Raw genomic sequence first — 25,380 nt, 5'->3', positions numbered from 1 at the left:
ATTTATAGTTATCTCAGAAAAAAATCAGTTTTTATCTTTCTTGTTTACTATTATTTTAAAAATGACTAAACAACTAGCATAAAAAAAAAATCACATAAAATGAAATTAGGCCTGAAAGAATACAACTTTTGTAAGTGATTTAAAATATTTAAGTGAAATCCTACAATGTAGCTTTTAATTAAGATTAATACAACCTTGTCTATTATCTACTGGATTCAAAGCTTAGATTGACAATTGTTATTGTAGCTCAAAAGCTTTTAGTCTCTTCCAGACAAGAAAAAGCTAAAGGTGTTCATCACCACCAACCCAATATTTTAAGACATGTAAGAGACTTTTTAAGAATGAGAAAAAAAAGACAAAAAATATAAATAATAAAATGGCAATAACTACATATCTATCAACAGTCACTTTAAATATAAATGAATTAAATGCTCCAAGCAAAAGACATAGGGTGGCTGAATGGATAAGAAAATAAGACGCTTACAAAGGCTGCTGCCAATAATACTCACTTCAGGCTGAAAGACACACACAGACTGAAAGTTAAGAGATGAAAAAAGATATTTCATGAAAATGGAAACAAGACAAAAAAAATCTGGGGTAGCAATACTCATACCAGACAATAAAGTCTTTAAAACAAAGGCTGCAACAAAAGACAAAGAAGGACTCAGTGATTCTACTTCCAGGTATTTATCTGAAGAAACTCAACACACTAATTCAAGAAGACATATGCATCCATATGTTCACTTCAGCATTATTTACAGTAGTCAACATTTGAAAGTGACCGAGGTGTGTATCAGTGGATGAGTGGATAAAGAGGTGGTACATATGCACAACAGAGTATTAGCCATATGGAATGAAATCTTGCCATCTGCAACAACATGGATGGACCTAGAGGGTATTATGCTAAGTGAAATAAGTCAGACAGAAAGACAAATACTATATGATTTCACTTATATGTGAAATCTAAAAAAATAAATGAACAACAAAAAAGACAGAAACAAACTCACAGATACAGAGAGCATTTTGATGGAGGTGGGTAGAGGGAAGAGTGAAAAAAATAGGAAGCATTTAAGAAGTATAAATTATAAATTGGTAGTTACAAAATAGTCATGGAGATGTTAAGTATAGCATAGGAAATACAGTCAATAATATTGTAATAACTTGTATCAGATGGGTACTAGATGTATCAGGGTGATCACTTTGTAAGTTGTATAAATGTCTAATCACTAAGTTACACACCTGAAACTAATATAATGTATGTGAACTGTAATTGAAAAATAAAAAAATTTTTTATTTTTTGTCTCCAATAGAAAAGCATAAACTTACATTTAACCAAAAGCTAATGATAGTTCCAATAATAAGATGTACGTTTTTATATTATAAACATATTTTAAGTTTATTGCCATGGAAACGAAAACCAAAGCAAGCTATTTTTGTGTCTATTTATTTATGGTGCAATACAGGTACATCTGTTTCAGTCAAGTCTCTGCAGATTCACCATTAGATCTACCTTGGATGAACCCCAGTTGCTGCATTCCGAAGAAAGATTATATTCTTGGCTTAGCTATTTAGGGTGGAACAAAAGCATATTTTAAGCAGCTTCTTTCTCTAAAAGACCAACTTTTTTTTCTCATGAAAGCAAATCTATCTGAGAAATCCCATTTTCAATGAATTGCATTGCATGGTACATCAAATATTTTAATTCTAATGCTAACGTATATAATATTTAATGCTAAAACTTATGACATAGCAAACAACTAAAATGGCACAGTCCATTAAGGTAGTCACTAGCCATATAAGGCTACTGAAATTTAAGTGAATTAAAATTACATGAAATTAAATCTTCAGTTCCTCGGTCATACTAGCTCAGTGGAAATACTCAAGAGCCACATGTTGACAGGAGCTACTGCATTAGCTCTGATACAGAGCTTTTTCATCACTATGGTAAGTTCTATTACACAGATAGCCCCAAACTAAAGATCAGAGATTTCTTAGATAACAAATTTTTGATTAATCCAAAAAAAAAAAAAAATGAGTATTTTTTCCTAGTCACATGCATTCCAGGGTAATAAAAAATAACTAGACTTGATGTCAACTCTTCTGTGCAGAATAATGAAATGTTGAATGATTAATGTTAAATAATACATTTATATTATGATATATCCTCATATCCTCAAATTTCAATAAATGTATGCACACATTTTTATTTTAGGAATATAAGTTAACATGTTGTGTGGCTACTTGTGAGGAAAGATCATAACCTTAATAGCATAAAGAAAAGTCTGGTATCTAATGCATACTCTTGCCACAGTGAAATATGGAATGAAAAGAAAGGGTAAGAAAATCCACTCCCAGAGTATAACTTAAAAAAAAAAGCATCAAATGCTCGAAGTTTGTCTAAAAGTCTATATGAAAATAATTACAGAGAATGTTTCTAATTCCATTAATATAATAAAAGCACTCAGTCACCTTTTTTTGTTTTAAATGAACGAGAAATCAGTAAAATGTTCATTTTGAATAGTACTCTATGATAACATTAAATATAATCTGTGAATGGTTATTATATAACTATACTGCCTGGTTTAAGTGATTTATAATATACTTTAGAATATTCATGACTTATAACTAACTCTAAGTGCATAATATGTGTTTGGTCACATACTTGATTAAATAGCACCTTTAGCATTTCTAGTTAAAAAAAAGTACCACACCCCTATTGGTTAGGTATATAAATTTATTTAAGATGATGTCTCTATAAGACAATCACGCATGACATACGTAGATTTACAGAACTTTGTACAGCATGGTAACCTACCAAAACTTCAAGGACTTCTTAAAATGTTTTTAGAATAGAACGTATTAAAGCAAGATATCTAAGGACTACATATGACTTAAGTACATTTATGTAAGATGCTACAAGAGGCAACAAGCAGCACTCCAGCAGAGTGGTTAGAAACGTGACCCAGGAGCTAGAACTAAATAACTTAAACTGAATGAAATAACTGCTTTAATCCGGTGTGTGCCCTAGTGCCTAATACAGTGTCTTGTGAAAGAAATAGCTAATATGTATTTGCTGAATAAGTTAATTAATTAAGCACTTTGCATCTGTGTAAAGAACACAGGCTTTGCAATCAGCATAGGTTCAAATCCAGGTACAAACTTGGCTTACTCTTAAAAATAGGATAATATATTTATCTTAGAGGCCTGTGGAGAGAGTTAGGTACAATGCATGTAAACCACTAAGCACAACCTTGGGCAACTAGAAAGTACCCAGTAAATGATCACTGATAATACTGTTTTGCTCACCATTGGCAGGTTTACTACAGTAGAACCTTGACACTAGTCAGCAGAGTTAAATGGATTTAAACAATATACCCTAAAGACTACTCTTGTGTGAAAAGAGTCTGAAGGAATATATATAAACACATATATAGGCAATAACGAAAGAGTCCATGATTAGATTCCTAGACATAAGCCAATCCTGAGAAGGCCGATATTTTTATGAACCTATCTAGCCAAAGAGCCAATGAACAACACGATTTTCAGAGTACAGAGGGTGGAATCTATAGGAAGATTATATGTCCTGTGTAGGTCAAGCCGTGTGGATCTGTGGTTTGCTCTAGACTTATTGTGTAAATTCTGCAAATGTTTCTGAGGCCCTATCATGTGAAGTACTGGTTTATGCACTGGGGACGCAACGATGACAAGATGTAGCCCTTGCTCTTGAGATAAATGTGCTAATGACAGAGTCACAGAGCCGGTGCTATGACAGAAGATAGTTGGGCACTTAGTCTGGTCTTGATATTTAGGCAAGGCTTCTTAAAGGAGATGACATCTGAACTAAGGTCTAAAGAATGAGTAAGAACTATCCCAGACGATAAAGGTGATAGACTTTTTTTATGCAGAAGTAATGGCAGAACAAAGGCCAAGGAGAGTTAAATTACATAAAAAGGTGCCAGTTTTAAACAGCCTGCTATTGCTCGAACAGCACAGTAGAGTGGGAAGAATTTAAGCTGAAGAGAGAGAGAGGAGCCAGGTCATGGAGAGCCTGGCAGGTCAGGCAACGAAGCCTGGAAACTATTAGATGAGAGAGAGTATGTCAAAGCTAAGCAGCTTTCCAGACTTTAAGTCAAGGGGACTGTACAGAGGAAAGAAAAAAGTATTTTGTTTTTCTATTTAAATCAAGGCTATCAATAAGTATCCAGAATTGGTGACTTCTCATTAGATGATATTCTTGGCTTAGTGAGTGACGCGAGCTGGAAAATGGAGAATCACTTTGTTTCAGGTAACAACAAGTCATTTATCATTCCAAGAGACTACAATCAATCCAAGTAAGGTCATCTCGAACAAAATGCCTGACAATTACAGGCACCTATGAACACCCCTGCACTTGCCTAGCAAGGTCTTAAGACTTAAAGACAAGCTACTAGAGTTTATTTGCAGGTAGAAGCTACAAAGAGTATCCAAAGGATTAAAATAAAGTCCACTCTTTCCACTTCTAGGGTCTTACCATTTGATTAAGGAAAGAGAGGACACTCAGCTTAAAAACAAAAAAATGAAGAGAGAGAGAAACAGACTTACGGAGACCACACTCTTGGGAAAGCCTCTATTTCTTCCTGTGTGTACTCGTCTAGACGTTTCGGTACTTTCCGTGGTTGAGGAAGCTCTTCCACTAAATTCTTAAGAATGTCTTCTGGTATATCCTGGGTTAAAAAAAAATTTAGACTTAATTTTCTTAAAATACATTCCTTAGTAATTAATAATACTTAGTAACTATTAAAAACTAAACAAAAGCAATATTTATAAAATGAGAAGAACAATATAAACTTTGGGAAAATCTTTAAAAGTACATTAGACCAACGATATAAGTAATCTCATTATAGTAATACGCTTCCTACTTTAATCTTGACAAACATATTTTTCATGATAAATTAGATGTCTTCAATTTTGGCAACTATTGAGACACTAAATTCTATTTTTTTTCTTAAATACTGTTTAATTTATTCCTCTCCTTTCACACTGCCTTGGCTCATTCTCGTGATTTTTTTATCCGAAGAGTGTGTGTACTGGGTCTACTGCTTTCAATCTACACTCCATGTTGTTGCCAGAAAAAACTTGCAAAAATGAAAATCTGCTGGCTCTTTTGAGTCGTTTAGCCAACAAACATTGAACTCCTTCAATGAGCCAGGAGTTGTGCTAGATGCTGAGTATATAAAGGAAACGAGATCAGGGCCTCTAACGGCTTGCAATTTTTAAAGTCCCTCCTCAACCAGTGTCCTCACTTCTAGCCCACCTCTTTGACCTCACTTCTCTTCACATACCCTTGGCTTCTGGGTTATCAGCCTCTTTACCTTTCATGCACTGGTCTACACTGACATTCTGGTGTCTTGATTAATAGTATTCCCCCCCGTCCAGAATGACTTTCTCTGGTTATATATCCAAATGTTCAGAAAAATGAAAAGAAAAGTAAAATGCAAAAAAAAGTCAGAATTTGGGTAATAAAAAGCAAACTAAAGAGTAAAGCATGTATGTGAGAGATAGGTTAAAAGAAGAAAGAACAGGAACTAAATAAAATGAAGAGCATGAGTAACCATAAGAATTAAAGTGCCTCCTTTAACCTGAGCACAGAGAAGGTAACCCCGAAATGTTAACTGAGTGCGTTTATGGAGATTTAAGAGCCCTCTGAACAGAGAAGGTGGTTAACCTAAGAGGGAAATAAGGAAAAAATTAAGAGTAGAAAAAAGAAACACAGTGATTGTCTATTATTAGTTTTTTATATTTTTAAAGAAATTTCTGTTCTACAGAGAAGTTATGAGAATACAGTGAACCCTCATCCAACTTTCACCTACATTTACCAATCATTAAAATATGACATATTTACTTTCTTTTTATCTATACACATTTATACACTTTCTTTTTGGCTGAACCATTTGAGAGTAATTTGCAAATATTTCACCCCTAAATATTTCAGCTCACATCTCCTAAATATAAAGACTGTCTCCTACATACACATTACAAATTCATGTTCAGGAAAATTAGCACTGATAGGATGAACACTTTTTATCTAATATACTATCTATTTTCAAATTTCTCAAACTGGACTAATGTCTTAAATATCTTTTTCCCAGTCCAAGATCCAGTCAAAGATGAGCTGCTGCATTATATTATGTTGTTTAACATACATCATATGTTCTTTAGTCTCCTTTAATCTGAAGAGTTCCCTTCCTTTTACTCTTTCATGAAATTAACATTTTTTAAAAGTCGAGGCCAATTATTTTGCAGAATGTCTTTGTATTTGTAGTTTCCTCATGATTAGATTCAGATGAAACATTTTGGCAGGATGCTACATAGTTTATGTTGGGCCTTTAGTGCTTCATTCATAGCAGGAGACACATGATGTCAGTTGTCCCATACTGATGACACATTTGATCTCTTGGTTATGGTTGGTGTCTATCAGATAGCTTTAATGTAAAAGTATCTTCCCCCTTTCAATTCATAAGTATTCTGTGGCACAATGTTTTGAAACTGTGAACATCCTGTTGTATAATCGTTTATCTGATGACTACAGAATATGCTGATAATGGTCGCTTTTCTAATTCAGTATTATTTCTACATTTATTAGATGACATTCTTCTCTAAAGAAGAGCTTTTCCTTTTCCAGAAAAGAGGAGAAAAATTATAGTAAGTTAAAAATAATTTTTAGACAATTATTATGGGCTCATAGATTTCTGTTTTCTATCCAATGTAGTCTATTATTAAAACTCTTCATTTTAAGGCAAATACAGTCCCATATTTGGTCATTGGGCACCAATTCAAGCTGCTTCCCACTTTCTCTTGACATTTCTATTGGGTCATGAGCACCGCCCTACTTTTTGTTCCTTACTATTTCACTGTCTGCACGAGTACACCCCATAATAACTCTGTTCTTTCTCTGTGCCAGACCCAGAATCAACCATTTTTCTAAGGAAAACCAGGTTCCTTTTAGCAGGGACTAGCACTTATAAACAAGATCTAAGCACTAGTTGTGCTTGCTTCTATTCTTGCTGTATTATATTTTATGAATATATAAAACCTTATGATAAAATAGTTAAAAGTAAAAAAATAAATAATCTAAAAGGTATTCTCTAAAAAACAAACAAACAAACAAAAAGCAACACGTTCTCTTCTATATTCCACTCTATATTTTTCCACTTAACAATATGTCCTGGAAAAAATTATCAAAAAATATTTGTCATTCTATTTTTATAACTGCATAGTACTCACTAATGGATATAACATAGTTTATTCAATTTTGTATGAATAAGTACTTATTTCTATTAATTTACTATTATAAATAATGTACAAACAATAATCGTGTATATTTTCAGACTACATTGCTATAAATGAGATTTCTGGATAAAGTATGAATCTCCTTACATATGTATTTTGTTAAATATTACCTAATTACCAAATTCCTTATAAGTTGCAGCATTTTGTACTTCCACCAGCAATGCATGAGTGCCGGTTTCTCAACAGCCCTGACGATAAAATGCATTGTCAAGCTTTTAAATATTTAACAATCTATTCTTGGGGGAATGGGCTCATTTATTTTATAGTCTGAAATTATTTAAGTAATTTACTGTTTAACTAAACTACCATGAATACTTAACAACACCCCTACTTAAAACTGACTACCTTATAACTGGGACAAATATTGTTTTTGTGTCCTTTAGAAAGTGTGGTTTCCAAAAACTGTGACAACACAATCAGAAACAGGAGTTTTTAAATTCTTGGGATTTCATGAAGATCATTTAACTTTAGATGATGAGACTGCTCCCGTACCTGGAACCTCAAGGTAAAGTGAATAGTGAAAAGTTATTTCACTCATCCATGTAAAACAAAGGTAAAAGTATGAATAATTTACTCATGTGCTGTTTGAGTGGCTTGAGTAGTTGATATAATTTGATATTCTGGAACGAATTTCTACATGATTCCTTTGCTAGGAACTATAATGACAATCATCACCACGTAATGATAGCAACTAGCATTGATCGAAGTGCTCTAATGTTATTTCATTTAACCCTTATGTCGTAGGTAGTATTATTACACTCATCTCACAGATGAGAAAACAGAAATAATAAGTAACTAATCCACATAAAGTCAGTAAATTGTAGGGCATGGATTCTAATCCTGTCTGATTTCAGAGCCTGCATTCAATTATGTTATTATAGAACCTTTCTCTAGTGTTTCATTATATACTAAAGAGTTTAATATTAATAACAGGAGTTCTGATCATAGTTCCTTGTTTAAAAAAAAGCAGATATTAAAGTGAAAAAATCAGAGCTTACAGAATTTCAATTTTCAGTCCAATGATAGCTTACTTTATGATTAAAAATAAGAGCAATTGTTATAATGGTGTGTTCACTATAAAATGTAGAAAATATTTCAGAAGTTGATATGAAATTATTAGAAATAAGTCTATGGCAATTATTTTAAAAGAACATAAAGTATTTAATTGAAAATTTAGGAAAAGCATCATTACCAATGACCACTGACTTACCTCATCTGGGAAAAGATGCAACCTCTGCATCATAGTTCTTCGGTGAAGGTTTTTTGGTAGCATGCCATAAATAGCTAGTTTTACAATCTGAAAAACATATATACATAGGACTCAATAAAAAGGAAACATGATGCGACATAAAGAAGGCAAACATAATTAGAGATAGTGATGAAAACAAGTTGGCTAAGACTCAGTAATGAAAGGCAAGAAATGGAGACCTAAGTAGATATGTGGCAGCAACAGAAAAGGAATTTTTATTATTTTGTGTAGTATTATTTTCTTTAGGCTCTATTTATTTTTCTTTGGGACAAAAAAAGATTAAAAATAATCTATATATGTGCCCATTTTAGCTAGACTAAGAAGAAATTCTCTAAGCTTTTACAAGGACCCGTGGCTCAAATAATCTATCACAGCGAATATAGCAGAGCCTAGAGAGGCCTGAAGCCTGTGTCTTCCAGGTGGGAGATCAGGTTTCCAATTCGAACACTGAGCCCGACCGTGCGGCTATGAGACTGACTCCACGGGTGCCAGATCTACAACAATGGTACTGGTTAGCAGCCACTGAAAACTTACTATGTGTACGGTGCTCAGTGCATTATGTTCATCGTCTTATTTAGTGCTGAGTCTCATTTCGCAGAGGAAGAAACGGATTTAGTGAGGTTACAGAGCTCCTCCAACATCATGTATCTGATAAGTGGTGATGTGGAAACTCGAACCAGGCAGTCTAACTCCACAACAGACACATAGCACATGCAATCGCATCCCTATTGTGTTTCTCTCCATAACTTACCAAGAAGACGAGTCCCTTCTCTCTACTATACCCATCCCCAACATGGCAAACCTTTCCATGGTTTACTTTTTTCCCTTTTAAGGTTATTGTCATGGTTGGTTTTAATGTGACTTCATGTATGTTTTGCGAGAGAAAGTCACCCTGTGCTCCACGATATCCTGGAGGGCCTCCCGGTATACAGTGTATGCAAGTACACTGTGAGTTCTTCAAAAAAACTACTGATAGAGACATTTGGAGTGTTACATAGATTTTTATCATCTGTACTCATATTTCAAGGATATAATTTGACATGTATTCAAGCTAAATGCACGAAAACATCACATGTTAGAACAAGGGTTTCACTGTAAGAAGATTTCCTATTCCTTTTATTTTCTTATCAAATTAGATTACAAAACCTTACTACGTATACAAGCTAATGACATTCATATATATTTTCTATCTATTTTCTAGGTTAGTGCTATTAATACTTTATGTTCCGGAAACCTTACTTAAATATAGATTTATATTACTAAAAGCAATTGAAAATTCAGTTCATCACACGAGCCACTTTTTATGCAGTCAATTGCCACATGTGGCCAATGGTACATATTTGACAGTGCAGACAGAATATTTCTATCATGATAGAAATTTCTAATGGACAACACTGAACTAGATATTAGTGTTTAAAATTTTTTATGTTTTAAAAGTCAAGTAAAAACTAACAATGTTAAGGCTACTCAGCATTTTTTCTGGATAAACAAGTCATATCCTCTGAAAATCATCCTTTTAGCAATTTTATTCTATTAGTAGGGGTACATGGCATTTGGTTTTCATGTTCTTAAAAAATTTAGTTGTATTTACTGGAATTAACAAGCTGGTATTTTTAGAATTTGCCCTATTAAAAATGCAAACATAACACTCAAATTAGGAAAAGCTAGAAAAATGTGACAATGTTATATAGTGACAGGGGAGAGAAAAAGACAGGCAGATGAACATATATGCCCCCAAAATAAATGCAGATGAAACACATAAGGACACAAACTCTTAAAGAAACTAAAATATATGACAGAGATAAAGGATATAACAAAAAGGCTGTATCAATATATTCATTTGAGTTTTAGAATTAATGACCTTCTGTGAATTATAAAAATATTGGAAATATTTAATAAACTATTAATAACTATTTAAATGTACTAATTAATGTATCTTACAAGTCATTCCAAGATTGTACTAATATTAGAAGAATGCATTATGAAACAAATTCTCTTACAGGCCACATCACCAAGTACTGATTAACAAATTATGTCTGCTGGCAGAAGACTCACTGCTCCAGACAGACACTTAGTGGAAGTAAAAGAACTGACTTCTTCCTTAACAAGCCATTTTTTTTCAAAACACAAAGTCAAAATTAACACTTAAAAAAATATTAAGATCTTTTATCGATGTAATAATTTAAATGGTTTAACTCTGAAATATTTTCTAAGCCTTCCATCAAACATTTTTAAATGCATTTCCATCTTTGTTTCTTAAAAAATAATAATTTAAAACCATTTTACTACATTTTTTAACCAATGTAACCACAAATTTAGCCAACGCCAAATTCTTAACATCAAAAAGTTGGACTATACTGCCTCCTAGTGTACAGTGAGCATGTGTAAATAAACAACAAAATTTTATATTTAAAAACATTTAAAAATATTAACACTATAATCTGTTACAACAGCTATGGTATATATTACCAGCAGCCCTTACAACTTTTTAATACCATTATATGCAATCTATATTAATAGTCAAAATAGGATACTTCATTTGAACTATAATAGTCTAGAAACACATGTTAAGAAACAGAATGTTAGATATCAAGAAGCAATCTCTGAGTATGTTTTTGTATAACAGATGTGATAAAACGTAAAAATAAATAGTAAAGCATGGAACTTCTAAATGTCATGTCAGGCCTTATAAGAAAACATGCCCCCCACCTCCTGAAATTTTAGGAAGTCCTATACCAAACTAATGGTTGTATACTGACAATAACTATTTATTTTTGTTCATCATTTTAGGAAAATAAATAAGAATGTCTTCACAGTATAACGTTTTGCTCATTTATAAACGTAATTAGGTTAACGGCTAAGATAGTTAATGATGGGTAAAATGCTCTTCATTTTATAAGTATAGTTCAAAGACTGGGTTTTAAAAAGTTAAGGAAGGAAGAATAAAATTGTTAAGTGGCAACAGGGGACTGCTTTTAGTAATATTGAAGACTGATATTTGGATTAGAAACTTTTCCCAGTATATAACTCAAATAATAAAGTAATAAATAAGCATTAGTGAAGCTAATGATATTGTTCGAAAAAATATTTTTTAAAGCATGGAACCTACTGGAGGCCAGAAACAGGAGAAAGTACTACAAGAATAAGTGCCAGGGCTAGCATTTGTCCTGAGATCACCAGCTTAGTGCAGGGCTTGTGTTTTAAAGGAATACTACTTTGGGTTCCCGTACTAAGACTCCACCATAAACCTAGATTTCAGTGGAAAGGCAACAGCAGAGTGTAGAATGGGAAAACTTAAAAAATAAGAGTATTTCTTGATAGGTAACTGTTAACCATGAGCTTGACCTCTCAAGGCTCAATTTGAGGCCCAAAATACATCCCTTTTATAGGGATCAAAATCTAAAGTATAGCTTAAAGAGGTCTTAGAAAATCCGGAAGTCTAAAGAATAGTTTAAAGAGCCCCATGCACCTGCCAGAAGCTAAGTAAAGCTTTCCTGAAGAAATTTTTTTTAACATAGGTCTCAAAGAATTCTCAGAGATGAAGTTCAAGGTACATGAGCTTACCAAGTATCCTTAGCAAAAAACAATATATTATAGATTCAAAAAGACCACAAATATTAGACTTGAATACAAATGCTAAGAATTATGTTTAATATGCTTAAAGAAATATAAAAAGGAACCAAAGGATGACAAAGGAACAGAAAGATGATTAAAACTGACCAGCAAACTTGAAAGAGAAACAAATAGTACAATTTCTATATATAAAAATATAAAAATTGAAAGGAACTCAATAAAAGGGTCAATCAGATAAGACATAGGTAAAAAAATAGAGAACTAGAACATAGATCTAAAGAAATTATTATAATGAAGCACAGAGACAAGGAGACATAAAATTCGAAAGAGAGCTAATGAATCAAGCACAATAAAGTGAGACATTTGACTGTAAGTATAATTAGATTTCCAAAGGGAAAGAACAGATAAAGAAGAAAGGGAGCCAATATTAGAAGATATAGAAGCTGACAAATTTTCAAAATGGAAGACACCAATTCTCATGCAAAATAAATAACAAGATTTGAAAAGAAACATGAAATCCAAAGCCACAGATCTTAAAAGTATCTAGAAAGGAAAGGCAGAATACATACAAAGAAACAGTTAGATTGACATCTGACTTAGCAACAGTAATAACAGAAGCTCAACTCTGTTTAAATAATAGCTTCAAAAAGCTAAGAGAAAAAAGTGGTTACTCTAGAATTGCATATGTATGCAAAACTATTAGGAGTGAAGGCAAAAATAAAAATAGGTGCAGACAAAAAAGTGAGTTCACTATTAAGAGATCGTTACAGGAGTGTCGGAAGTACTTCAAGAGGGAAACAGCCCAGAAGGAAGGCTGAGTTACATGAAGGGATCGTAAGCAAAAAAATCATAAATCAGTAACTGTGTAAAACAATAACAAGAATTTGAACTGGAAGGGATTTAAAAAAATCTTGAATAGAGAAAGCATATAGATTGTGAGGGTGAGTAGGTGTTAAAAATCTTCTAAGTGCCTCGATTTAATTTGAAGGGAAGTAAATATATTGACTAATCTTAGACTTCTGGTAAATAAAGTCCATTAATCCAAAAGAAGGTAAGAAAGAAGGGGAGGAAAACAGAAAATAAAATCTAGCTCAGTACAATTTAAAACTGTAAAATGTTATATCAGGCAAACACTACCAAAAGAAGGTTGACATAGCTATATTAACATAAAAAAAGTAGACCTCAAGTTATAAAGCACACTGGAGGTAAAGAGGGTAGGTCAGTATGTACCTTGATCAATATCGTAGGAAAATTATAATTCCGAACTTAAATTTATCTGACACTAAATCTTCAAAAGATAAAAAGCAAAAACTGACAGAACTACAATGAAAGATGAACAAATCTACAATTGAGATTTTAATATAACTCTTTCAGGTAGTTAATAAATCTCAAATGAGCAAAAAAAAGTCAGTAAGAATATAAGATTAGAACAACGTACTTAGTATATTTGATATAATGGACATATAAATATACACACATATATACATAACTATCTCTTGCTCTCTCTCTCTCTCCAAGGAATTTTCAGCAAACACATATTTTAGGTGATCATGCAATTGTGTCAAGAAATTTTTTAAAAAGCATCAAAATTATTTGACTAAATAAAACATACTAAATAGTAATTAAAAATACACAGAATTGAATGATAATGAAATAATACTTATCAAAGCTTGTGTGATACAGTTAAAGAGAAGAATTTATAGCTTCAAATGCTAGCTACATTAGAAGGAAAATTGAAAAAGCAGAGTCTGAACCAGTCTTTCCACAGATGATAAATATTAAAAAATGCGATACACATACTGCCACTGGATCCTTCTGGTGAAGTTGAGCAGCTGTTACTTGTTTAAATCCACCTGGGTAACTGTTAAAAGAAGCAAAGACATTAAAACTGAGAGTAGGCTATGGTCCAGTATTCTTGAAAAGAAAATTCTTTTATAATACAAAAACCATTTTTATTATGAAATTATACTTGTTTCTGGAAACTATGCTATCCACTAGTATCTTAAAAATTAAGTAGTGACTTATGCTATTTGAAATGCTATTCTCTTAAGTGGGTAACCACCACTATTTCATAAAAGTCCCACATCTTGAAAAATTTCTTGGGATAACTATATTTCTATTAGAATTTAAAGTGATTCATCATTCATTCATTCATTCAGTCATTTACTCATTCATGATGGCGTTGTTTATCATTGCTTGAATTAAGAAAGAAAAGGCAATGAGCCAAAATGTTTCATATTCCCTGCCAAATCAGGCAAAATGTCTGTATAAACTAGTGGTCCGTCAGATTTGGGGAAAATAGTGGTAGACCATTTGGTTCTTAAGCCAAGTCAAACTCTCAACAGGTCATGATCCTGTTCCTTATTAACAGTTGGTAAAAGATCCCTAAGAGTTATTTTTGGTCTTAAGTAATAAAATATTTCAGTGCGTTCAGATCAAAATTATATATAAAATGGATAAAATGGAGATTTAAAAATATATGTTTATTTGGGATAGTACTGGAGGCAGATTAGTGACCTGTATACCAGAGATTCAGTTTGCCAGTGGCTACCAATATAATATGAGGCAACTAACTCACTTTACCTATTTACATATGAGTTTACTCATCTAAGAAAAATGATAACATCTGCCCCATCTACCTCTCAAGATATTTATGAGAGTCAAATGAGAAAATGTTTGTCAAAGTGCTTAAGAAATTTTAAACAAAAATAATATACAGATGTAAGGTTTTATTACACTGAATGGATAAATAAAGCCTAAATGATTTTCAAGGAAGGAAAAAAGAAAATGTAAAATCAATGGCCGATGCAAGGGAAGTTGAGGATTGCCTAAATGTGATTCCTTTTATCAGCTTCTTTCAAGAAGACTTGAAAAGTCTTTAAGATGATTAAAGAACCACCTTTTAGGAATAAAATTTAAGTATACTGAAAAGTTTGCTGAGAAAAATAGGTAATTTTCAAACTGATATTCTTTCATCTGTTTCATAGAAATTCAGCTTCAGAGAAAGAAATAAGTCTCTAGACTTCAATTCTTGTATTCTTTCTTTCCATGGAAAAAAACACTTTATGATTTCTATGCTAAAGATGATCTTTCTACTTTGAACACTGAGATGGCAAATAATAAAGCATAATACCATTTACATTATATTTCAGGAGTTTGGACTTTACACTGAAAAATTTGGAGAGCTACTGTAAAATTCTGAGTAGGAGAACATCTTGAGTAATGCAACACTCAGTTGATTTTTATTGATGGAAAAGTAACTAAATTTCTTCTCCAGTACAGGATAGCCTGACTGCAGTAGAAGATATTTGTTTTGAATGTTAGCCAAGAGTTTTTCAATTCATATTAACTCAGTAAACATTTACTGATTGCCTGCTATGCTGGGTGCTGGAGATATACAGATACAGCCCATAGGATCCTGTCCTCAAGAATAATGACTAAATTCTGTTGCGACATCTAATGGGAAGCTATATCCCTAAATTATGCCAGTATATTTAGACGACTAAAGAGTTAGACTTCAAAGTCCAAAGTGCACACATACCCATCTCACTCAACCTCTAAAACCATTAGAAGTGAATGTTTATAAAATATCTGGACAAGAAAGAATTCCTTGAGACTAGAAAACACAGAAGGAATTACAAAGGAAAAGAGAGATTACATAAAAGTTAATTATATAAAAATTAAATAACCATAAAGCAGAACACATCATAAAGAAAATTTGTAAAAAGTAAAAAATATGATAGTGGATTAATATTCTTAATAGGTAAAATGTTAAGAGAAAGTGATCAGGAAAGCATTGAAAGCTCATTATTATGCAAATGTAAATAACTGCATGCCCATCGAAGTTGCAGAGCTTTATTATTAAACAATTTTTAATGATAATACTGTGTACAGTTTTGTAATAATAGACATTCCTATGTACAACTATTGCAATAGTAAACTGGTGTTTGGAAATATCAAAGGCCTAAAAATGATCATCCCTTTGATTCTCAATTTCATTAAATTTCTAGAATTTTAAATAACTATATACTGAAAAGCTTAATGGATAAAGATATTTTCCACTTCTTTATAAAAGTCAAAATTTTAATTTCAAAAAAAGAGCAATGATTAAGTAGGGTAAATCATATTAGATACTAGTGCCTAATGACTAAAAATAATACTGATAAAAGGGCTCTCTGAGAATTTTATATTAAGTGAAAAAGGATATTAACATACATATTAAAATGTTGGGTCAAAGGATGAAGGGTGATTTTTAGTTCCTTCTTTAAACTTCTCTGTATTTTCTAGTACTAGCATGTATTAAAACTTTTACAATTAGAAAGTTAAATTTTGAACACATAATTGCAATAAAGTATTAGGAGCATATTAAAAGTAGTATGTCCAAAATATAAGTCAAGAGTCAGCAGAAACAGAGAAACAAAAAAAGTGATTGGCTCTATGGGGGATGAAGAAATAGGGAAGGCATCAGAGGATGTGACATCTGAGCCAGGTTTAATGGATAAGGAGGGTTCTTAAGAAACATTCTTGTCAAGGAGAACAACACATGCAAAGGCAGAGAGGTAAGAAACAGCAATATGTTGGCTAAAATGAAAGATTATGAAGCAGCAGTGGTAATTCGATGCCATTAACTTGCAAAGACATTTGAAATTTCACAGGTGAGAGAGCACTACTGACCAGGGACACTACCGGGAGGATACATTACACTAGCAGTTCGCTATCAGCTGTGCTATTATATTCCTTCATTTGCAGTAATACTACAGATATTATTGTTATACGAATTACCTAGCATTTTGTGTCAATACTTCCCTTTATGGTTTGATCACATTATGTTATCCTGACTTTTCATATTTCTTTCCTAACTACCTGTAAATTTTATAGAATTTGGTTTATATGTAGAGATATGCCAATAGCAGAAAGTACTAAAGATGGATGTGAATTTATTTTTGTTAAGTTAAATAAAGATTTCATAAATGTGTTGAAGGGGAGGAATAGGCAAAGGCCGGCTAAAGGAAGCAAATAAGTTATTCCAAGCATTTAAGACCTACCTGGGCAAGAGATGAAAAGAAAAAGATGGGAACATCAAAGTCTGCTTGTCTAAGACAAAGGTGAAATTGGAAAGAAAAGAATAATTTTGATCAAAAATGAAAGATCGACAAGTCTAACCATATCTTACATAACAGTGTAGAAGGTATGCTTAATTAAATTTGTACATGACCTGAAGAGGAGGGGTTAACTAACATTATATGACTGAATCGAGATCTCGAAAGATCTTAAAAACCTGGAGATAAAACTTAACATGGAGTAAACCTAAGGTATTGTAGTTGGATTAAAATGAAACTAAAACACACAGGAAGGAGGAAACATGGTTGAACAGCAGCATGTTTGAAAAAGACTTAAAAGAGTTTTAGCTGAGAGTGAACACAGCGTGTCCCATAGTAATATGGCCCTGAAAAGTTCTATGGCAATAGAACACCACATAACAGAGATGGAGAAGTCACATTGTATTTGGAGACCATCAGAGCACAACCAGGCAGGCGTATTTAGTTAAGAAGCAATGACTGTATCTAGAGAAGAGTAAACAAGAAATGATGGAGATATTTAAAGTGAAGTTATATAAAGAACTCTGAAGGAACTATAGATGTTTAGACTAAGGAAAAGACAAATCAGTGGGCCCTTACTGATCACTGTCTCAAAATTATCTGAAGAATGTCATGTGGAAGACATAATTATTTTTGTCCCAAAGAGAAAAAATAAGACCAATATGAAAGCTAGAGAAAAACAGATTACAACTCCATAGCATAAAGATCTTTGTAAAAGTTAGACCATTTCCAAGGTGGAATAAATGGGCTGCCTTATGAACTGTGAGACCGGGACAGCTCAAACACAAGCCGAGAGACCTACAGTTTGAAAGGTATGTTGTGGAGATTTTAGGTTATCTTCCAAATTCGGGGTTTCACTCACCATTCCTTAAACATCTCAAGTACTTTCAGATGTTCAGGATGGTCCTGGAAACAGCAGTAAGATGAATTGCAAGAAGCAGAAAGAAGACTGATTAAAAAATGAGAATAATCTTGATCAGAGAGGTTTATGTGAAAAGTCTCCAGAAAAAACAGATATTGTCAGTTAATAACTAGTATTTGGTACAGGTTTGTGTTTTCCTGACCGAGTAAATTACATATGTAGCATGAGTAAAATTAGTATTTTCTTAAATGCTAAATTTTGAAAATACATTTTTCTTTTAAATAAGATCAATACTATTATTAAAGTAATACATTTCAACTGCCTGTCTTTCTTGATAACGACGCTGTCTTACCCAGTGTGTGAGGAGTATACTTTTTGTTCCCATTTGTTTCCAGAAAATGCGATGTGCCTTGTATTCATTATGACAACATGATCGCCACAGTTACCTAGGTTTAAAAAGAAAAAAGAAAAATAATCACGACTTTTAAGACAAAAGTGGCCTTGGTTATTTATAATGCTTATCAAAGTCTTAGTAACACATTAAAAATATAAAGCAAGCAACATCAAAATCCTTGAACAGATTTCTGTAACTGCTTTACATAAAGTCTAAGTATAGAAAGAATTGGCTAGCCATTTGGAAAATTTTGACACTGTAAGGTAAAAGAGAATTTAATAAAGATGCCAGTACCAACAATACATCTTTAAAGGCAAACTACTGTTCTTTCTATCATATTTTCCCCTTAATAATTATACTTTACTAAAAATGTTTATGTTAAGTACTTCTAAATATCTAGTAGAAATTTTTCCTTAAAGGCAGAAGAGAAAATGAAAACAATATGCATATAGATATAAAAAAGTATGTTTTGCCAGTAGGTAAATTGAAAACAAATGTAAAACGTCACAATTTATTCTTCTCACATTTAGAGAACAATAGAGCACTATGACCTTACGCTAACTACTAACCCAAGGTTTCTTCCAACTACATATGATTAGTAAAATTTAAACTTTCATTCTCAACTATGACTACATACATATTTGACAGGATGAGGTGGCCTGAAAATTAAAATAGATGTAATGAATTAACTTTCCAGTGAAAAGTACCCCTGAGATCGGCTATTTGTCAAAAAAAAAATTAAAAAAAAAAAAAAAGCCCTTGAAAGTCAAGTTTTCAAATGACAAAATCAGTCAGAAACGTTTCTTAAATGCCTATTCTACTAACAGAAAAACAAACTTCATAAGATTCTAGAAGCTTATTTAAGAAAGAACACCACTGAAATAGTATGTACACAGTATATGAAAACTAAAGATTACATTATATGATTCTATACAGAGCTCTGAATTTGAATGGCAGAATTTTCGGAGAGAAGTTCATAGTCTATATCCGACAAAGGTAAAGGAAAGAGGATAAAGCAGGTGGGTTTTCTTCACTAGAATGAAAGGGAATCCAGAGAGGTGAAGGAAAGACGCAGGAAGCTAGCTGTTAAATGTGCCAAAAAAAATATTTTGACAGTACTTGGTGAATTAAGTGGCTAAATTTCCTAAAGGTGACACATGGTGGGCTACTAAGGCAGTTGGGTAGATGAACCAGAAGAACCACAAAAGAGGGTGAGAAGCTACCTATCTACTCTCACACATATGCTGAAATTACCTTAGCTTTCACACAGGCATTTACAGTAGAAGAAGCTAAGGCCCATTAAGATTAAGGGATTTGTCAAAAGCTCACACACCAAGTTACTTAACACTCTGTTCAGGCTCTTTCCATGACACCTATTTAGAGGGCAATGGAATCTTTAACTTTCCATTAAAACTGAATTTATTTGTAAAATTAAGATTGCAAAATTAAAATGATACAATAATTAACATCTGAAATAGACTGGCATTTAACTGAATAGTAAGAGAGGAAAATGTGCTAGCTAGGTAGTGTTAACAGCATCATCAACTTTCTGCTTTTTAACAAGTCCTTAAAAGATTTAAATAAATGATATAAAACAGAAAACCCGTGATTAAATTAGATCTAATCTTTCTTTAATTATTTGGTATGTTAGTATTCATAACATTAACCTTTAAGAACTGTGTGCAACTTTGATTTCATTCCATGTAGAGTAGGAGTATTTTAAGATAATCTAGTAATAACTTTAGATAATGCTAAAGAAAGGCTTCCCTCTGCTTTTAAATGCTCAGATAGCCCTCGACTAATTAATCTGTGGGTAGTGAAGAATGGTGTCCTCATGAAGAATAAGTCATAATCCAAAATTCACCACGTGCCCTTTCTTTTTATTTATCAGTAGAAAAGAATCACGTTCAAAAAGCTCCCAAATCCCAAATTCAGGAGGATACCTCCAATTTGAGAGAGGAGGGAATTCTGTTTCTAGTTCCACATAATTTCCATCTTGACTCGGACCTTTTCCACAAATAATCTTATAATGGAAAGTTGGTTTTCCACAACACTTCACAAAGTCCAGTGGCCCTATAAAATAGTTCAAATGTCATATATGTTATGTTCAGATACATTACTGGTTAACTTTTATAGCCAATCCTGGATGTATGATCATCATTTATAATATTATTTTTGTGGGAAATTAATGTCAATTTTCAAATAAACATGTTTACAGTGATTATGAGCAAATAATATATGCTTAATAAATGCTGATTAAACCAACGAATTTTAGAAATAAACTTAAGACATAACATTTGAAATTAAAAACTGCTTGCAATTTAAGTTTTGATTTTAGTGACATCTTGTGGACACAAAAGGTTTTGCTGCTACAAGTAATATACAGTAGGAGATAAAAACACAATTCAGTCTTTAGAAAGTAAATTTCTTATTTTATAGAAAAAACTATTCATTCCTAGAAAAGGATGACCTGACAGGCAGCCATAAAAGCTCACCTGGTGTTCTAGCAGAATGTTTATTCATTAGTTTTTAGGGGATACTTCTGTAATAATGACTTGCTGTAAGGAAGTAGAACTTTAATTCACTGGAGAGATAAGTGCTATACTGTAAGAAGGAAATTAGGTGACTACTACTAATTCTATTTTTCTCCAAATTTTGTATCATTTGAATTTCTAGAAAGACAACCTAAGAGATCTTATCACCTTACTGATTTCCTTGCTAAGGGAAAAGCAGGAAAACACAGGTAAGTGGTTAAGAATCAGCATATTGAAGTGGAACGAGCTATTTCCTATAGAGGAAACAAGTGCCTGGGCTCTAGTCCCAATTCTACTATCATAAGGCTAAGTGACAGAGAGAAAGTTGTTTTATTCTTCTGATTTTAATTTTCTCACCTATCAATGAGGCAGTTAAAAACATATCTAAAGTCATAAGGAATTAAACGAGTCTATGAATTGGTAATTCTATTACTATGGCATTCTCCTGGTCCGCAACGAAACCAAAAAGGATATTTTTAAAGATATAATTAGTCAAGCATAAGTCTGCTGATTCACTATTTTACTTTCAAAGTACAATTAATCCTCATTATTCATGGATTCCATATTGCAAATTAGTTTATTCCATATTGCAAATTTATCTGTAATCCCCAAATCAATGGGATTACAACTGCTTTCTCAGTAGTTCATGGACATGCATCGAACAGCAAAAACTTTGAGTAGCTGAATGTACACATTTGCAGCTGAGGCTGGATAAAGTGATGCTCTGCCTTCTGTTTTCAGCTCTGGTGCTATAAACAAATGTCCTTTTGTGGTCTATTTAGTGCCATGTTTTTTGGCATTTTTATGATTTTAATTAGTGACTTTACTGTTTAAAATATCCCCCAAGCCTGATTCTGAAGCACTGTGTACTGTTCCTAAGTGCAAGAAGGCTGAAGCGTGTCTTGCAGAGAAAATGTGTTAGATGAGCTTTGTTGAGGCCTGAGTTATAACGATGTTGGCCGTGAGTTCAACGTTAAAGAATCAATACATACACTGAATAAGGCATCTTTAAACAGAAACACGCACAAAACAAGGATATATATTGATTGGTGGATGAAAATGTTGTGACCAGAGGCTCACAGGAACCTAATTCTGTATTTCCTCTAATTCTGTAGTTCCGTGTTTACTAATTCAGTATTCACAGTGACTTTAAAGAAAATAACTTCAGTGAATAATGAGAACTGACTGTGCTCATAAAACATGTGTTTAAAAGTGTCATTCCACAAAACATTCCTTATGAGCATCTATTATGGGCCAGACAAGGTACTAAGTGCTTGAAAAACAAAGAATAACATGAAAAATCCTTAGATTCATATTCTATGCCTAGAGATTTTTTCACAGGGTGTGGGCTTATTTTGATACCTTACTGAAATTTTCATTAAGTGAAGAGAAAAGATTAGTGCTCACAACTGGCATCTATGGATGCATGCATTCATTCAAAAGCATTTCCTGCATTCCAACTATGTGTCAAGTACTAGGGATACAGCTGTGAAAAAATCAGGCAAAGGTCCTGTCCTCATGAAGGCAGATGAACAACAAACATTTACATAACATATCAGGTGATAAGTGAATCCTAATTTATCAAAAAGGCAAGGGAAAGGGCAAGCAGTGGAGGAAATCAGCGAAGGCCTCCCTCAGAATACAAATGACTGAGCAGAAATCTGAAAGATGTGAAGGAGTCAGCCATGGAGATGTCTGGGGAAGAGCACCTAGGCAGAAGGAACAAAATGTGAAAAGGTCCTGAGGAAAAATGTGCCTGGTGGGCAAGTTAAAGGAATAGCAACGGGCCTAAGTGCATTACTTAAGGTAGGAAATAAATTTGGCGAAGTAATAGGGACATCATGCAGGTGTTTGTAGGGTACTGACAGAACTTTGGCTTTTACTCTTATCTTCCTTTGGAAAAGATAACTAGCCCATCTGTGGAGAAAATACCCTATTGGGGCAACTGTAGAAGCAGGGAGATCACTGACTGAGGAGACTTTTGGAATAATCCAGGATAGAGAGCGCAGTGGTTTAAAACTAGAGTAGAAGAGAGATAATAAGAGATGGCCAGACTTCAGATATACATAGTTTTTCACATACATTTATACATATGGAATTGAACAAGGAGAGTCACAGATGAAGCAAAGGCTTCTAACCAGAGCAACTAAAAGAATAAAGATGCTATTAATTGAGATGGGGAAAACTGGGAGGAACAGGTTGGTTTGGGTGGGGAAAATGAGGAAGACAGACATCTCCAGATAGACTTGTACTGGAGACAGTACAAGACACACATGAAGATTTGCTGAGTAGAAATTTGGTTATGTGAGTATGGAATACAGGGGAAGGGTCAAACTGGAGATAAAAATTTGGGAGGCATTAGCACATAGATGATATTTAGAGACATGAGACTGAATTGCGATCACCTAAAAAATGTGAGGAGGTCCAAGGACCGGACTCTGGAGCACTCTTGATTTTTCGTGAGAGAAAAATCACCAATGATGGGGAGTTACAAAGCTGAAGTGAACAAAGGGGACTGAGAAAGAGGAATTAGCAAGAGAGGATGAAATGGGAAGAATGGCATTCGGGAAAATGAGAGAAGAATGTTTTAAGAAGAAAGTTTTCTACATGACAATTAGCCTGGACTCCTCAAAAGGTTAATAATAATACCACCACCAAAATAAGATGATTATTCTAGCTGAAAATAGACTAAAGAAACATAACAACTAAAGGTGATACATAAATCTCAGTTGGATCCTAGTTCAAAAAAGTAATAGCTATAAAGAACATTCTTGTGGCTACTAGGGAAATCTGAAAATGCACTGGACATTAAACTAGATAATTAAATTTACTATTTATTTTCTTAGGTGTGATAATGGCAATTTGGTTCATAGGAGACTATCTTTATTCGTAGGAGACATATGCTAAAATATTTGTGGGGGGAGATATAATGACATTTGCAACTTATTTTCGAATGATTGAGTATAATTATGATAAAATGTTTTCAACTGTGTAATCTAGGTGGAGGGTATAAAGAAATTCTCTAGATTATTCATTAAGCTTTTCTGAAAATGTGAAAACTTTCAGAATATGTGAAAATGTGAAAACTTTCATAATAAAAGTTAGAAAAAGGTAGAAGACAAAGAACCCAGTAAAAAAAAATGGGCAAAAGACATGAATAGACATTTCACAGAAGAGGAAATGATAAAAGGCCAATAAACAAATGAAGAGATAGCTCTGCTTGTTATCAGGAAAATGCAAAATAAAACCAAAAGAGAACATTTCACATCTACCACAGTAGACAAAACTAAAAAGAATTAAAATCCAAGTGTTACTGACGACGAGGAGTGACGGGAACTCTTACATGCCGCAGGCAGGAGAGGATATCAGGGTAAACACTAGCTTCCCACACATCTCTGAGCCCAGTAATTCCAGGCTTATTGAGACACCTTGGAAAAGCTCTTCCACATGCACACAGGGGAAAAAGATACAAGAATATTAACAGCAATGTTGTTTGTAATAGCAAGAAAGTTGGAATCAACTCAGATGCTGACTACAGAGGTATTCATTTCACTATCATGATTATGATTGTTAATTTTCTTTAAAATTATACTGATAAATACAGATCGATCAATTGCTCTATCTATCTATCTATCTATCTATCTATCTATCTATCTCTTTGTATATTTCATGTCTTTGTATGTTTCAAAATAAAAAGTTAGAACTATCAACTGCAAAAAATGTTGACAGGTCAAGCAAGATGAAGAGTAAGAACTGACACCTGGATCTGGCAGGGTGGACATTGTGCCTAGGTTAAATGAAGTCGATCAAAACTACCTATAATAAGCAGAAATCTTTTAGTATAAAAACAACTTTTTTGTTTTGTTTTGGAAAAAGGATACAGAAAATCAAATCAATTAATTTAAAACAGTGAAAAATGAACTTTCCATGCCTAGCTCCTCTACATATCTTCCTGGAGAAAAGGGTTTTTAGGGAGAGAAGGCAAGTTTATTTGCTCATTTTCAAATTCATCTATTCAAATGTACAGTGGCATGTGAAGAAACATGTATAGGAGAGGACATTTATAGTCCAAATCAGGATATTTCTAAGAGTGAATGGAGGAGCAACTGATAAATTTGCTGGGGCGAGGGTGTAAAATGGGGTTTTCTTAGCCAAAGTGGTCTGTATGGTTTCCCTAAGAATAAGCTAAATTCATTTTAGTGCCCTATAGGTTTTTTGCAAGAATGGAATAAGGGATTCTCAGGAAGAAAAGAGGTCCTTAAAAGCAACCCAATCAAACTTCTTTGAGATTCTATTCTGGCATGTAAATTGTGGTTACTAATGACAGGTCTAAAACTATA

The 25,380-nt window shown here is 33.1% G+C and overlaps 1 protein-coding gene across 1 annotated transcript in view; it reads right to left on the bottom strand.

The window, feature by feature from the left end:
• The window catches only part of MRPL13 (mitochondrial ribosomal protein L13), a 43,978-nt gene that overhangs the window by 5,465 nt on the left and 13,133 nt on the right, over nt 1-25,380 (bottom strand). Inside the window, exons 4-6 of the mRNA XM_039853704.1 lie at nt 13,952-14,012; nt 8,540-8,626; nt 4,582-4,703 (exon numbers count right to left, since the gene is read on the bottom strand). Of these exons, the coding sequence (XP_039709638.1) occupies nt 4,582-4,703; nt 8,540-8,626; nt 13,952-14,012 (270 nt within the window). The remainder of the gene's footprint in view (nt 1-4,581; nt 4,704-8,539; nt 8,627-13,951; nt 14,013-25,380) is intronic.

The sequence above is a fragment of the Pteropus medius genome, unplaced genomic scaffold (assembly GCF_902729225.1).
Source record: "Pteropus medius unplaced genomic scaffold, Ma_sr-lr_union100, whole genome shotgun sequence".
NCBI lineage: Eukaryota > Metazoa > Chordata > Mammalia > Chiroptera > Pteropodidae > Pteropus > Pteropus medius.
Note: the sequence above shows the minus strand (reverse complement) of the source record. Positions and strands in the feature narration are given on the sequence as shown.